General features: G+C 41.4%; 1 protein-coding gene across 2 annotated transcripts in view; it reads right to left on the reverse strand.

Moving 5' to 3' along the window:
• LOC134661532 (cadherin-87A) overlaps window positions 1-15,460 on the reverse strand; it is a 40,267-nt gene extending 24,807 nt beyond the window's left edge. The window contains exons 1-13 of one of the 2 annotated variants that reach the window (XM_063517659.1): window positions 15,391-15,460; window positions 12,751-13,016; window positions 12,119-12,205; window positions 11,776-11,892; window positions 11,298-11,423; window positions 10,769-10,903; window positions 9,991-10,183; window positions 9,514-9,626; window positions 9,107-9,304; window positions 8,535-8,687; window positions 8,033-8,220; window positions 3,474-3,636; window positions 2,714-2,863 (exon numbers count right to left, since the gene is read on the reverse strand). In XM_063517659.1, the coding sequence (XP_063373729.1) occupies window positions 2,714-2,863; window positions 3,474-3,636; window positions 8,033-8,220; window positions 8,535-8,687; window positions 9,107-9,304; window positions 9,514-9,626; window positions 9,991-10,183; window positions 10,769-10,903; window positions 11,298-11,423; window positions 11,776-11,892; window positions 12,119-12,205; window positions 12,751-12,834 (1,707 nt within the window). In that variant the 5' untranslated portion in view covers window positions 12,835-13,016; window positions 15,391-15,460. Of the gene's footprint in view, window positions 1-2,713; window positions 2,864-3,473; window positions 3,637-8,032; window positions 8,221-8,534; window positions 8,688-9,106; window positions 9,305-9,513; window positions 9,627-9,990; window positions 10,184-10,768; window positions 10,904-11,297; window positions 11,424-11,775; window positions 11,893-12,118; window positions 12,206-12,609; window positions 12,715-12,750; window positions 13,017-15,390 lie in introns of those variants that run through there. The other variant, XM_063517668.1, reaches the window with a different exon arrangement.
• Between the last annotated feature and the right edge of the window lie 642 nt (window positions 15,461-16,102).

Genomic DNA, 16,102 nt, shown 5'->3' on the forward strand with positions numbered 1-16,102 from the left:
CTTAAACAACGTGTGATCAAAGTAGATAAGATAAATGACAGAATAATGTACCTTAAATTAGCACTGGACAATCAACCCCCCTTCAACATTATCTCAGTATACGCCCCTCAAACAGGCTGCAATAGGGATGTAAAAGAAGCTTTTTGGGAAGAATTGGAAGAAGTTCTTCTTAGCATACCCAACACGGAAAGGAAAATAATCGCCGGAGATTTATATGGGCATGTCGGACAACTTTCCCCCAAGAACACACATGCACATGGAAACTTCGGTTTCGGGACCCTAAACGAACAAGGGAAGGATATCCTAGAATTAGCGACCAAACACGACATGTCTATAATCAACACCTTTTTCCAGAAGAAGAATGAACATCTAATCACCTACAAAAGCGGAAAATCCCAATCCCAGATAGACTACTTCTTGTGTGACTCACCGATGCGTATGATGTTTAAGGATTGCAAAGTCATCCCGGGAGAGCCCCTCACTACTCAACATCGACTCCTCGTAGCCTGCCTCCGAGTTCCCATCTGGAACACTAAAAGTAAAATAAAGCCTTGTCCTCGCACCAAATGGTATAATCTTAAGACATCAAAGGGAAATCAAGCCTTAAAAAGGATAGAAGTCTGTCTTTCCGACTGTGTGATGTCACAGGATGCCAACACAACATGGAACAAGCTTCACACGCAAATAACCTGCATTGCCAAAGAAGAACTCGGAACATATAAAGGCAAACTAAACACAAGGAAAGACGCCAGTTGGTAGACCGAGGAAGTAAAAGAAAAGCTTAGGGAAAAGAAAACCGCGTTCAAACGCTGGCAAGATACTCAAACAGATATTGATAAAGACATATATAACATTGCAAAGAAAACTGCCAAGCAGGCTGTCGCAATCGCCAAGGGAAATGTAAACAAGACCCTTATCGCCCGATTGGAAAATTCGGAAACGGATAATGAAATATTCAAAATAGCCAAACAAAGAAATAAGCAAAGCCAAGATTTTAAGCGAACTAAATATATCAACGATGCCTCAGGACATCTGCTAACATCGAATGAAGATATCAACATAAGATGGCTAGAATATTTTACACACCTTCTTAATGAGGAGTTTCCGCAAAAACCGCTCACATTACTCCCTGTCGTACATGGCCCCATAGAGGTGATACAACCTACTGAAGTAAAATCAGCCATCTCCAACATGAGAAATGGCAAAGCGACTGGCCCTGATGAAATCCCGGCAGACCTATGGAAGAAAACTGGGGCACCTGGAATTGTGTGGCTGTCAAATTTCTTCAACCTCATCCTTACATCCGGGAAGATGCCAGATATGTGGAGGCTCAGCAACATGATACCCTTCTACAAGAATAAAGGACACATTGCAGACTGTGAGAACTATAGGGCTATCAAACTGACCTCCCACACTCTGAAAATATGGGAAAGAGTACTTATCACCAGGCTAAACAAACTTTACTCCATAACAGAAAACCAGTGTGGCTTCACAGCGGGAGTAGGTACTACGGATGCTATACATTGTATAAGAATACTGATGGATAAATACAAGAACCTAAAGAAAGACCTACACCTGGTATTCATTGATCTAGAGAAGGCTTTTGACCGCATACCACGCAAGCTTATATGGCAAGCGTTAAGAGCACAAATGGTCCCCGAGTATTACATTAGTATTATACAGGATATGTATAGCTGCGTAACAACAAGAGTAGTAACACCAGCGGGCACGAGTGAAAGCTTTGAGGTCAAGGTCGGGGTTCCCCAAGGGTCAGCATTAAGCCCCCTGCTTTTTAATATTGTTATGGACTACATAACAAGGGATATCCAAAAGCCGGCCCTGTGGACGCTTCTGTATGCGGATGATGTTGTTTTAATTGAGGAATCCCTAACGGAAATCCAAAACAACCTGGATAGATGGTGCACGGCCTTGGAAGGTTGCGGGCTACGAGTAAGCCGCCAAAAAACCGAATATATGCAGTGCCGCTTTTCAGAAACCACTAACGTGCAAAACGTGGCGCCAACTATTGAAGGGATACCTCTGAAACGAGTAGAGGAATTTAAATACCTTGGATCCATAGTCAACACTGAAGCTAACGCCGTAAAAGACCTAGACAACAGGATCAAGACAGGCTGGCTCAAGTGGAGGTCACTCTCTGGGGTCCTGTGTGACCCAAAAATTCCTATTCGAACTAAAGGCGCCGTATACAAGCAAGCGGTTAGACCGGCCATGCTATATGGGTCCGAGTGCTGGGGAGTCAGGAAAAGTGAAAACCAGAAAATACATGTTGCCGAAATGAAAATGCTACGATGGGCAGGAGGAGTTACGAGGCTAGACAAAATTCGGAACTCATACATTCGAGGGACTTTTAAAGTAGCTGACATAACACAAAAAATGCAGGAAAGCCGTCTACGCTGGTATGGCCACGTCATGCGCAGGTCTCTGGATCATATGACCAGAAAGGTCCTGGCCATAGATGAAGTGAATAGGGGAAGAGGCCGCCCATCGACAACCTGGACAAGGACTATTAACAATGATATGCTGACGATAGGCTTAACGCCAGAACTAACTCAGAATCGCCATGACTGGCGCAAATGTATTAGGAGGGCTGACCCCGAATAGGTAAAAAGCCAGGGGAATGAATGACTTTTCAATGTAGAATAATTTTTGTTTACTCTTTTCAGGACTTTCTATCTATCCAGCAGTACTGTACCTGCAATTCCGGTTCAAACTTAATCGCGTCTTCATCTATAGAGGCCTTGTAGACGCTCGTGGTGAACACTGGTGGGTTGTCGTTGGAATCCAGCAAGGATATCTGCAGGGGCACCACTGTCGTTTGCCCGGCACCGTCGTCGTCTATAGCCTGATAAAATTAGGGCAGATAGTGAATAAGTTCAAAGGGACTATACCTAATTATGACTTGATTTACACGGGGTCTCTGTCAAGCACAGCACATATGCTTCCGTTGGAACCAGGGATGTTGCGGATGCCGATTTTTTGTAATCCGCGGATGCGGATGCGGATGCGGATTTTTAAAGGCTCACATCCGCGGATGCGGATGCGGATGCGGATGTCAAGATAGTACCATAAAAAACGTCAAATATTACATTTTTACCATATTTTATTTTTGTAATTTAGTCATTAACCAAAACACCGGCCAAGTGCGAGTCGGACTCGCGTTCCAAGGGTTCCGTACATTAAGTCCCACTCACGCTTGACTGCTCATTTCTAATAGGTTTTTTGGTTAATGACTAAATTACCTAGCAGTCTAGCACTTATGCCAATGCTAAGACGTTCCTGTACCGACCTGTTCCACATCCGCATCCGCATTAAATCCGCATCGATTTTATGCGGATGCGGATGCGGATGTTGAAAATAATGCGGAAGTTCCGCGGTTGCGGATGCGGATGCGGATATTCGCAACATCCGTGGTTGGAACCTCAATCCTCACGACAAAAATCATTAGACTTTACCTTGTATTGCAAGAAGTAATCCCTCCTGGTCTCGTAATCCAAACAGGGTGGAGTGCCAGGGTTAATACAAGGTGCCACAGTGATGGCGCCACTGCGGTTGTTGACCTTGAAAAGCTCAGCGCCGTTGCCTGACAGTTGATAGATTATTCCATCTGTACCAAATCTGGAAAAAGAATGAAATATTGCCAAAATGTCGTTATGAAACCAAATCACAAATTTTCAATAAAGGTGATTTCTAATTGCATTTTTGGGCCACCCTGCAAGTTAGGTTATATAGGACCTTTTGCTTGGAAATGCACTAATTATTGTCGATTAGTTTCTTTTTCAAGAAGTGTTCGTTTAGTTTAATCTGAAACACTGACCATCCAGCCTCTAGACATAGCATAGTCGCGCTACCCCCTCTGCCACACATACGGTAGCGTTACTCCATCTTCGAGTCACGCCTACACCGCTTACTTCAGTCGGCGGACCGGGCTCGGTGTAGAAACTTCGGTAGCTCGAAGAAGTTTTTGCTATCAAAAATGCATTATTGTTGTGTCAAATTGTGTGGCAAGAACACTAAAAACTCTGGTGTACAAAAAAATGGCATTTCATTTCACAGGTAAGCCGATTTTTTAGAGATTTGGATAAAAAAATATTTTAATTTAAGCGTCTCATCAAATTTGACAGCGCTTGAAACTCGATGACGTCTTTTAAGAAAGTCTCTTTCTATCGCGCTGCATCCGTATACATCCTTTCTTGTCTTTTATTACGTGACATTCCTAAGCCCAAACTAGTGATGTCCATATCCATAGAATGTGATTGTTTACTATTGATAAGGTAATTCAATTCAAATCGCATAGGTATTTGCGAAAAATTCACTATAAAACAAATAAATAATATGAGAAGTACACTTACGGTCAGGTACCAATTTTCCCTTGAACATAACCGATATTTTCAATTCAGCACTACATAGGTACTCGTATTACTTTTAGCGATTATAAAAACATTGCAAAAATTAATCACAAGACCAATTTTATACAAAAACACACGGTTGCAATTTAAAATGCATTATTTTGATTCCATTTTTGTTGAGAATAGTGGGCGCCGGTTTAACTTTTTAATTTTTGCTTTTTTTCTGTGTACGACTGCCAACATGGCAATGATACTTGAACATTCGGCCAAATAATTTAAACCTCATTTAGTTAGATTGTGTTAAATAACATTTCATTTACATAATAACAAATCAATATTTGATTTAAACCATGTAATAACTCTTAATAGAATTATACAGGATGTTTTTAATGGGTGGGTATAGTAGGATACCGCGAATACAGGGTGGATTTTCTTTTTGGCTCAGTGAGGGCAGCTACCAGATCCCGTACTGCTACGAGAAAACGGTCTTAAGAGACCTTCCCTCGATTTTAAATTAATGAAGATTGGCATTTACAGATTTTGGAAAAAACATACAGGATACGAGAAAAAGGTCATTTTTGACAAACTTTTTTTTATGCCAATCGATCCCATTCCTATTGAGGATCAAAAGCTTGTATGGGAGCAAAAAAAAATTTCATGCTAGAAAAGCCACAAATCGAGGAAAACTTTTCCCATAATATTTGAATGAAAATGAAAACTTTTATTTTTCACATGCTACTTTTGTATGCCAATCGATTCCATTCCTATCCAGTATCAATAGTTTCCTAGGGGTCGACTTACGGTAATGTACTAAAAAGCCACAAATTAATAAAAACTTTTTCCATACATTTACTATGGAGAAAATGTGAAATTTATTATGGGAAAAGTTTTCCTCGATTTGTGGCTTTTCTAGCCGGAATTTTTTTTTGCTTCCATACAAGCTTTTGATCCTCAATAGGAATGGGATCTAATTTGAAATCGAGGGAAGGTCTCCTAAGACCGTTTTCTCGTAGCAGTTCGGGATCTGGTAGCTGCCCTCACTGAGCCAAAAAGAAAATCCACCCTGTATATAAAGCCGCAACCCGAGTGATTAATTGACATAATTGCTCTCCCAGAAGGGGGTTCCTGGGGTATTTGACTTTGATACGGTCGTATAGAGGGGGTGGTTTGGTGACTTCCAGAAAAATCCGACTTTTGGTCTACCGGATTATCCGACTTTTGGTCACTAAACGGTGACAGATACGTGGGAGATGCTCGACCAAATGTCATAGAGGGACGCTGACAGTTTCTGAAGCCGCCATTATTTTTTCAAAATGGCGGATTCAAAATGGCGATCATTTTTCAAAATACTCCCAGCGCGCTAAAATTTTGGTCACGAAAACTCGGGGTCACCTAGCTGTATTCCTATGGATTTTTATTAATAAAACCAATATGGCGGTAAAAATGGCCACTTATTTTTTATGAAAATCTTCAAAGGTGAGAGATAGGTGGGGGGTGCTCGACCAAATGCCATAGAGGGCCCGAGACAACACAAATTGCATTTAAAAAGTTTCAAAATGTACTAACTAACATAAAAACACCTTGTAATACCATGGTTGCAATAAAGAATTATGATTATGATTATGAAAATGGCCGTCTTTTTTTTTTCAAGTTGGTCTGAGCGCGTTGAGATTTGGCATGCGGCGAGCTTGGGGGCCCAAGATTAGTATGTGAATTATTTTTTGAAAACACTCAAAATGGCGGCGGACACGGGCAAAGGAAAATTTCCAAGTAGGTTAAGCGAACCCGAAGGGCGAATATCAGGCTGGGAGGCCGAAGGCTGACCCGCCGAAGGCCCGAAGCCTTCACCCCGACTCCCAAGCGTGCAACCCTCAGTAATTTAAAGCGAGGCCGAAGGGCGAGCTGCGTGAAGAAGTGCTTCCAAGCAGGGATGTTGCGAATATCCGCATCCGCATCTCGTCTCGTCTCGCGCTTCTCTAAATCCCATAAGACGCCTTTTTACCAATAGTTTATTTTTAAATTAATTACGAGGGGTGTTCAAAATATTCTCGGTATGAGAATGAAAACAAACAAGTACGAAAAGTTTGATATTTTTATTTTTCAATATACTCCCCCCCTATGTTCATACACTTAAAAGATCGATCAATTATTTTTTTAATCCTGCATAAAAATATTTTTTATCTTTGGTGTAAAAATGCTCCTCCACTGCCGCCTTCAATGCTTCATCATCGGAAAATTTATTTCCACGCAGATCCTTTTTAAGATTGGGGAACAAAAAGAAGTCGCTGGGGGCTAAGTCCGGACTATACGGTGGGTGAGTAACAGTTTCAAACCCACATTCAACAATAGCTGCCTTGGCAATATGAGCAGTATGGACGGGGGCGTTGTCATGCAGAAGCATAACACCTTTGGTTAACTTTCCTCGCCTCTTTTCTTTGATTGCATCCTTTAATTGACGTAGAATGTTAGCGTAGTACTGTCCTGTGATATTTACACCTTTTTCTTTATAATCGATCAGTAATACTCCTTCACAATCCCAAAATATCGTGGCCATGACCTTGCCAGCTGAAGGGATGACCTTGAACTTCTTGGGATGAGCTGAACCCTTAATGTGCCACTGCATGGACTCTTGTTTACTCTCTGGGTCATAATGATGAACCCAGGTTTCATCTCCAGTAACTATTCTTTGCAGCACCTCATCAGGATTTTCACCGCACAGGTCAATAAAATCGGAACAACAAGCTACACGCATGTCTTTTTGAAGCCGAGTCAGCATTCGCGGAACCCATCTTGCACTTACTTTTGACATATTAAGATGGTCATGGATAATATCATGTACGGTACCAATAGAGAGATTGGTTACTTGTGCTATAGATTTTACCTTCACTCGACCATCTTCCAATATAAGTTTTTCCACTTTATCAATATTTTCTTGTGAAGTAGCTACTACAGGCCGGCCAGGTCTAGGGTCGTCTTCAACACTCTCCCTTCCACGTTTAAACTCGCTTGACCACTTTTGAATGGTAGATAAAGAAGGAGCAGACTCACGGTAAACACAATCCATTTCCTCTTTTATGGTTTTTTGATTTTTACCCTGTTTTGTCAAGAATTTTATCACGCATCGATGTTCTAATTTAGTTAACATTGTCAATTCCCACATGATGTTCATGTTTGTTCAGCAATTGCAGAAAAACAAAAGAACATCTCGGTTCGAATTATACTTTTTTTTAATGTCAATGAATAAACCTTAGCGGCCAGTAACGAAAGAAATTTTAGAAGAGCTTGTAAGATATCAATACCGAGAATATTTTGAACGCCCCTCGTATATAAAGCAGATACACCTGCTAACGAAACCACAACGTTATGGGTTAATGTTTTCGAACGAACGAATCAACATAGCATTCAAAACATGCTTGCATATTATTACTGTTATTACATTATTGACCGTGATTGACAATGTTATTATTCAACGTGTCACATCACTAGCGCCCGGCAGATATTACTGTCTGACGCCCACGTGTGTTTGAACGGACCAATCACGGCACGGGACTCGCTCACCTCGTCCCCCGCACCCCTGTATTTTTGGCCGATGCTCGGTTTCATGAAAGAATTGGCCTAAGTTGAGTCTAGAGGCTGGATGGTCAGTGATCTGAAATAGCTGTTACCTGCCAGTATCTCTATCTGTAGCCTTCACAATGGCAACCAAGGCACCCGCTGGTGCGTTTTCAAGCACAGAAGCTGAGTATGCCTCGTCAGCAAAAGTAGGGGCGTTGTCATTGACGTCTGTCACTGTTACTATGACACTGGCTTTGGAAGAGAGGCGAGGGGATGTGTGTGACTCTTCGGCGATCACCTACAAAATAGAGAGCATATTTTTATTTTGCCGCGTCTTCAATAGTCACATAAAAATTACTCTATATTGCAAAAAAAGTTTTTATATCCAGATTTGGTTCGCAGATTATTTTACTTTGTTTTTCTATTTACCTTTTAGGTAGGTATAAGATTCTTTCTTACGATCTTTTCAGACTTATTACGAAGTTAGTTACTAATCCCGCAGTAGCCAGCGATATTTATTTGATGGCCTCATCTTTTCGAAAAGGTGGAGGTTTTATAAGAATTATGATTATTATGAAGGTGGGAACTTAAAGGATAAAGTTTAAATCTCACCTCCAAAATAAACTTCCTCTGGTTAGGGTCCTCATAATCTAAGCTAGAATTTAGACGAAGAGTGACTGAAGCGCTGCCTGTGGCGTTGGCTGGTTCCACAATGTATGCTCCCATCTCATCGGAGAGACGAAGGGTGAAGACGGAATTTAAACCCTGTGGAGCAAAGATAAGGTTCAATTTTGAGTAGAAGACTTCATATAATAAAGCAACGGTCACACGCCACAACGGAGTTCCCTCAGGCTATTCGGTACTTCCACGCGGTATTCAGGCTTCTACAAACGTTATCCTATCGTAGCGATATATGATAAACTTACCACGTCTTTATCAGTAACAACCATGTCATTCGGCAGTGGTGTGGCCACTGGTAAGCTCTCCGGAACTTCCACATGGTATTCAGGCTTCGAGAAACGTTATCCTATCGTAGCGATATATGATAAACTTACCACGTCTTTATCAGTAACAACCATGTCATTCGGCAGTGGTGTGGCCACTGGTAAGCTCTCCGGAACTTCCACATGGTATTCAGGCTTCGAGAAACGTTATCCTACCGTAGCGATAGATGATAAACTTACCACGTCTCTATCAGTAACAACCATGTCCAGATTCGGCAGGGGAGTGCCCACAGGCAAGCTTTCTGGAACTTCCACACGGTATTCAGGCTTCGAGAAACGCGGTGGCTCGTCGTTGACGTCTCGTATTGTGATCGTTGCGGTGGCGATGGACGATGTTAGGGGGGAGACTAGGGGGGAGCCGTTTACTATTTCCGTGGCCTGAGGAAAATATTTCAAATACATAACAGTTATTTTACACATGTAATTCTAATAGAACTTTAAAAAATATATAATGAAGTATTATTCTAATTCAAATTGCATTAAGCTTGCACAGATCGAAACGCTCAATAATTTAAGTAGGTATGTGCAAATTTATAAGAAGGAGCGAAACTATAATCAAACAAAAGGACAAAATGTTTAATACTTACTCTTATTGTAAGATTTAGAGGTGACGACGGATCGGCTAGGGCTTCTCTGTCTAATGGTTTAGCTGTCACCAGGTTGCCTGAGGCACTGTCTAGTAAAAAGTAGTCCAACGGATCTGAAAATTAGAAAAAATAATTAAGTAGATAATTTTGATAAGCTGATTGGAAGGATCAACTATGTTAGAGCCTTATACCTGAAGAAATCCTTAAAGGCCTCCTTGAATGTACATTTTAGTCAAACAGGGATGGATGGTCGATTTGAGTATACCTGTTTCCAGCATCCTTCGCCAAAGATCCACTGAGACCACTGAACATGAGAGGAAGCACCACTTACCGGTCAACAACTCCAAGAAAACTTTCTTCTTCTTTTCTTTCGGTGGATCTCGATTAGTATCACTCATGCGCAGCACCAAAGCCAAGGTTCCCACAGAAGCATCCTCCGCCAAAGTCCGACTGAACAAGGATGGAAGAACAACTTACTGGTCAACAACTCCAAGAACACTTCTCTCGGCTGGACCCGATCAGCATCTCTCGCTCGCACCACCAAAGCCAAGGTTCCGACCGGGGCATCCTCAGCTAAAGACCCACTGAGGGCGCCGCTGAAGACCGGTGGGGAGTTCTGCACGTCTTCAACCTTGACTTCTACAGGGGCTGTGGAGTTGAGGGCTCCATCCTGGAAGGAATACCATGTTTAGGTTATATTTTATATATTCAATTTCAAATCAGAAATCAGGCGACAAAGTCTAATTATCTGGGGGCCTAGCCAAGTAAGAAGCCTAAATTTGACAATAAGATATTGTTATTTGTCATCTTAGCTAGCCCCTGGGCCTTTAACATCGGTGTTTGGACTGATTCTTAAGAGAAATAAGAATTTTTTAACGAGCAAGAAGTGCAGCAACAGCAACGTGAACCGTTGTGCTGCGTATAAAACACGTCATTGTTTGGATTTTGTGCTCATATTACAAACATTAACGAGTTATTAAACATCGTCACCCCGTAGAGATGGTGTGTTTAGACTGATCTCATTAAACATCCTCACCTCTTTTGTGGAGATCAGTCTAAACACGCAGTCTCTTCAATAATTCAGCCAATGCCTACTTATACAACACATGGCTACAAAATATTTGCTGGATGGTAAAACCAACGAGTTTAACTTGGTGCAATGTATGTTACTAGTAAATTTTTACTTTATACATAAAAATTATATAAATATCTCTATTTAATATGTCCACATTTAAAAATACACAACGAGGCTTACGGAAGCGTACAGCTGGAACTGGTAGAACTGCTTCTCATTGTAGTCCAGAGGTTTCTTCAGCACCAGAACGCCAGAGTAAGAGTTGGCTGAGGACTGAAGGGCTACCACTTCGAAGATGTCACAAGCTTCGGGCCACTGGAATAGTGACAAAAGTGATATATTGATAAAAAGTTATGGTTTTAAATATCAGGGTAAGAATAAACTACGTGCCAACATGCCTAGTATTAAGCATCGGGACTAAAGAGAAATGTTTAAAAAAATGGCCGCCCTAAGAGTTACAATTGTTGAAATGTAAGAACAATTCACCACCTCAGACTAGATTCGAACTCTAAGCTCTACCGGGGGAGGGGGGGTACTCGTACTCACTCAATATTTTAAGTCCCATTTCTCGCCCCTTAGGAACTGAATTAAATATCTTAGTGAAGCTATACAATATTTCAAGCTTTGCTTCTAATTTAAGGTCTGTTTCTGGCCGTGTCTGGTCTGTCAATATTTAATAAGTAACAGACAGACTAACGGAGATAGATACCTGTTCATTGGGCAAGCAGCCGACCTCCAGATTGTCACCAACCGTGTCCCTGTCTTCCACCAGGATGTTCTGTAAGACTGTCTTTCCAACCACTTCGTCTTCAGGTACGTATACTTCATAGGGACTCTGTAAATAATTGTTAGATCGATGAATTCGTGATCTGTCTTAAATGGTTTTGTATGACCCTGTTTACAATTATGCATGCTAAGCATGTGTTGATAATTAGAAGTTAACCAAAAATCATCGTTACATTCGTTACCATAACAAAGACGTTAAAGGAAGACATCCACTAGTGCAGAAAAACCCTATTCCACCCTTATCCAAGGATTACCAGCAACCTGAACAAGTTAGTCGGGCCATTTTGCTAGAGGACCTTCTATTGCTGTATGTATCTTGCGGCTCACGGTAACTACTCAAGAGCATTTCTACCCCATCAGCCATCAGTTATACTCTAATAATTATTTCTATAGGTACTTACATTTTTAAACTCCGGTGGGTTGTCATTTTCGTCCCATACTATCACAGTCACGGATTCAGTCTGACCTTCGTTGTGTTCGTTCTTTATGGACACGAGGAACTTCAGCGTATCATTTTTCTGAAAAATAAAGTAAATTATTTACCTATACACCCGTACATTTTTTCTATCTGATCTGATCTGACTAAAATATTCCAGCGCTATCTTGTGACGAAGGTTTCGGCAACCCTCCCAACAGGTTGGAATTTTTGGCAGCTTGCAAAATGCATAACTGGCACATCTATATACTGCTAGCGACATCTAGGACCTGTAGTATTAAAGTGCAAAAAGAACTTTTCATTCTTACCTCTCTATCTAAGGGTTGGACTAGAGTAACTTCTCCTGACACAGGATCCACTGAAAACTTGTCAGTCCCCACCAGACTATATTTTACCTGAAATAAAGGTGGAAGATATTAGTACGGCGACAATTATCAACAAAATACCTTTGCCCAGAACCCGGCAAAAGATGGTTTAACTCCGAAAACTGTAAAGCCGATTAAGGATATAGGTAGGGTCTGTTCTTACTAATGTGTGCTAATGTGTACAAAGTGAACAACAAACAAGAAGTACTACAGGCTCTCTATAGAAGGTTATTTAAGATACTTTTTGTACTTCACAATTTTTCAATACGATGGCAAGTTCTTCATATACTCACTGGTCCGCCACTGGGGTTGGTTCCTTACAACGTGTAGACAACTGAGCCGACCGGAGTACTTTCTGGTGACGGTAAGTTGTTCATGTCCTGTGTGAAGGTTGGGAGGACATCCCAGAATCCTACTTATGATATTATACTCACTGGTCCGCCACTGGGGTTGGTCCCTTGCAACGTGTAGACAACTGAGCTGACCGGAGTACTTTCTGATAGCGGCAAGTTGTTCATGTCCTGAGTGAAGGCTGGAGGAACATCCTAGGCTCCTCCTAATGGTATTATACTCACTGGTCCGCCACTAGGGTTGGTCCCTTGCAACGTGTAGACAACTGAGCCGACCGGAGTGCTTTCTGATAGCGGCAAGTTGTTCATGTCCTGAGTAAAGGCTGGAAGAACATCCTAGGCTCCTCCTAATGGTATTATACTCACTGGTCCGCCACTAGGGTTGGTCCCTTGCAACGTGTAGACAACTGAGCCGACCGGAGTGCTTTCTGATAGCGGCAAGTTGTTCATGTCATGAGTGAAGGCTGGGAGGACATCCGCGGATTCAGCATCTGGAATTTTTAGATATAATGATGATTCATGGGCTTTTTGTGGTACCTATATTGTGACATTTTTTTTTACTAGGCACGTTCCATCTTTCCGACTTCAGTTTGCTTGTGAAACCAAGGATATGATAAAACTAGGGTCCCTTTGTTTCCCATAAAGTTTTAAGTCATAAATTATTGTTGTCATATTATCATTAGTCCTAAAACTGAAACCGTTAACTTTTCAGTTTTAAATAAGTGATTCTAAAGCCGGTACCGTTCGGAATAAGTACCAGTCAAAAAGACGAGTTACGACAATGGCATGTGTTTAACGTCTTAATGACCGTACTTAGGGACAGTTTTGGTAGCTGCGGTCAGCTGGCGGAGAAAGTTCGCGAAACAATACTTTAATTATATTAATTAGAACAAAAGATGGTTAACAGACGTTTCAAAAATACCTTGACAAAGATACGAGATTACTTTTTACTCTTATTTGACTCAAAGATTAATAGAAAAGTTTGTTACGTACAAATTTTCTAATACAGTGAAACCTCGTTAACTCGAACCGCGATAAGACGAAATCCTCGAATACCATGAAAAACGGGCAGTCATCATTTTTAGGGTTCCGTACCCAAAGGGTAAAAACAAGATCCTATTACTAAGACTCCACTGTCCGTCTATCTGTCCGTCTGAGGCTGTATCTCATGAACCGTGACAGCTACACAGGACAGTGGAGTCTTAGTAATAGGATCTTGTTTTTACCCTAAAAATAATAGATAATGGTACGGAACCCTTCGTGCGCGAGTCCGACTCGCACTTGGCCGGTTTTGAGCTCTAATCAGACTTCTATTTTATTGCCTCCGGGCAATCCCACAAAAGGCACCAGCTACAGGGCCAGAGAAAGTCACTCGCTATAACAGAGTGCGTTGTTTTCGACCATTTCGCGCCTATTGACACGACCAAGCTAATCAGTGGGTCAGCATAAAGGATGACTTACGTTAGACCGGGCCGTGTCCGGGCCGGAGCTTCTCGCTCTTACTTTTCTGATAGACGACCGGTGATCACGTGATGTTTCCCATAGAAAACGAAGTTCCGGAAGATCCGGCGAGGACACGACCCAGTCTAACGTGAGTTATCCTAATGGGTGTACGAGTATGTCATTTTGCGTTAATAATTTTAAATCTTGTTTATTAAGATTGTTTTCTAACTACAGCGTCTCCGGCCTGAGGGCCTACCGCGAACCACGTTTGACGTGATGCCTCTCTGTCGCACTTGTAAATTCGTACGTAAGTGTACAGGGAGGCAACACAAACGTGGTTCAAGGTAGGCACTTAGTGGGTCAGATCGGTTAGCCCAGAACGAATGTGGTGAAATAGTATTCGGTGAGGAAATGTGGCCGGAAAACCCTTTACAGCGAAATTTATTGCAAAGCAAGGGCGTGAAGTATGACGTTGAAAATAGTGATTGTTGACTGATTACCAGTCCGCTGGACGATATCAGCCTGTCAGTTGTTCGGAGCTGTCACCTTTTGTGTTTAACTGACAGCCTAATATCGTCCGGCTAACGGTAATCAGTAGGCGTCTTTACATGCAGTATTTTCTCTTAAACTGTAATTTTTGTAGGTACTTAGGTAAGTTTTCTCGTCTACGCATTATGTTTTGAAACCTATCGAGAGGTCTTTTATGAACCGGTGGAAGTAATATATGATTATGACATTAATTATTAGAGATGCAACGGATAGTTGTTTGGCCGGATACCGAATACCGGATATCCGGCCTGGACACAAGCCGAATATCCGGTATCCGGCCGCCGGATATTCGGCCGGCGGAAATATACCTATATTTTGAGTTTTGCAGGTGCGCGTCGTGCAGGTTTCGGCCTGTTTCGTAGTGAACGTTCGCGCGGACACATTTCTAGGATCGTAACGAGTTTTATCATGTCATTACGTAGTAAGTTCGTTTATAGTTAAAAGTTCGCGCACGTATTTTTGGTAAACAAATAAGTGTATTGTGTGACATTGGTTACCTAATCATTTCTATCTACTGTGTCGTTAGCATTATGACCGTGACTGTTTTTTAGATTCCATTTTTTACCCCAAAATGTGTTAATTTTACTATCCGGTATCCGGCCGGATAGTAGGTCACTATCCGGTATCCGGCCGGATAGTAAAATAACGGCCGGATAGGCCGGATACCGGATAGTAACCGGATATCCGGTTCATCTCTATTAATTATCACAAGTGAATTCATTGTATTATCCTGATTTTATCTTGTCTTTGCCTTTAAATATCGAATATTTGAATACAATCGGTTTGTAGGTACATATTTATATTGGACCTTATATTTCACTATTTGGTATTTATATTTCTGAAATCTGAAAGTAGCTGATCGATGTTTTTTACCTGAAATCCACGACATAGCCGCCCATAGGACAAGCAAGGACCATCGTATCTCCATCTTGCGTCGCCTGAAACAAACATAATAATAATTCACTTCAATGTTTTTTACGGAAAAAAATGGCACCATAGATTGGTTATTATCTAATAAATTTTATGACCTCGTTATTAGTCGTTATGAATAAACGCAATATTTCAAGGTCATAAATAGGTATGTTCAGTCGACCAATTTGATTAATATACTCTGTCAAGCAATTGCCGTCAGTAGAAAAGAGCGGCAAATTTAAAAAAAAGCGTTAACATCCCATAGAAAATTTGAATTTCCCGCCTTTTTCTACTAACAAACTTGTTTGACCGGCTATAGGCCACTATAGAACCTTGTTGCTTTAACTACTGGATACATGACATACGACATCACTCAATAAGCACTGTCGTAAACAAATTAATTCATTATGTCATGGTTTAAACTGGCCTACTAGGAATCAATCTGGTTGACTACTCTTGGGCATGTAACATTGGGCCCCAGATATTTTATTAACCTTTACAAACTTCACTATCACTACATAGTATAAAACAAAGTCCCTCCCCGCTGTCTGTCTGCCCTATGTATAAATCTTTCAAACTACGCAACGGATTTTTTTTAATAGATAGAGTGATTCAAAAGGCAGGTTTATGTATAATTTGTTAACACGTGCGAAGCCGGGGCGGGTCGCTAGTT

The sequence above is a fragment of the Cydia amplana genome, chromosome 2 (genome assembly GCF_948474715.1).
Source record: "Cydia amplana chromosome 2, ilCydAmpl1.1, whole genome shotgun sequence".
In the NCBI taxonomy this organism is placed as follows: Eukaryota; Metazoa; Arthropoda; class Insecta; order Lepidoptera; family Tortricidae; genus Cydia; species Cydia amplana.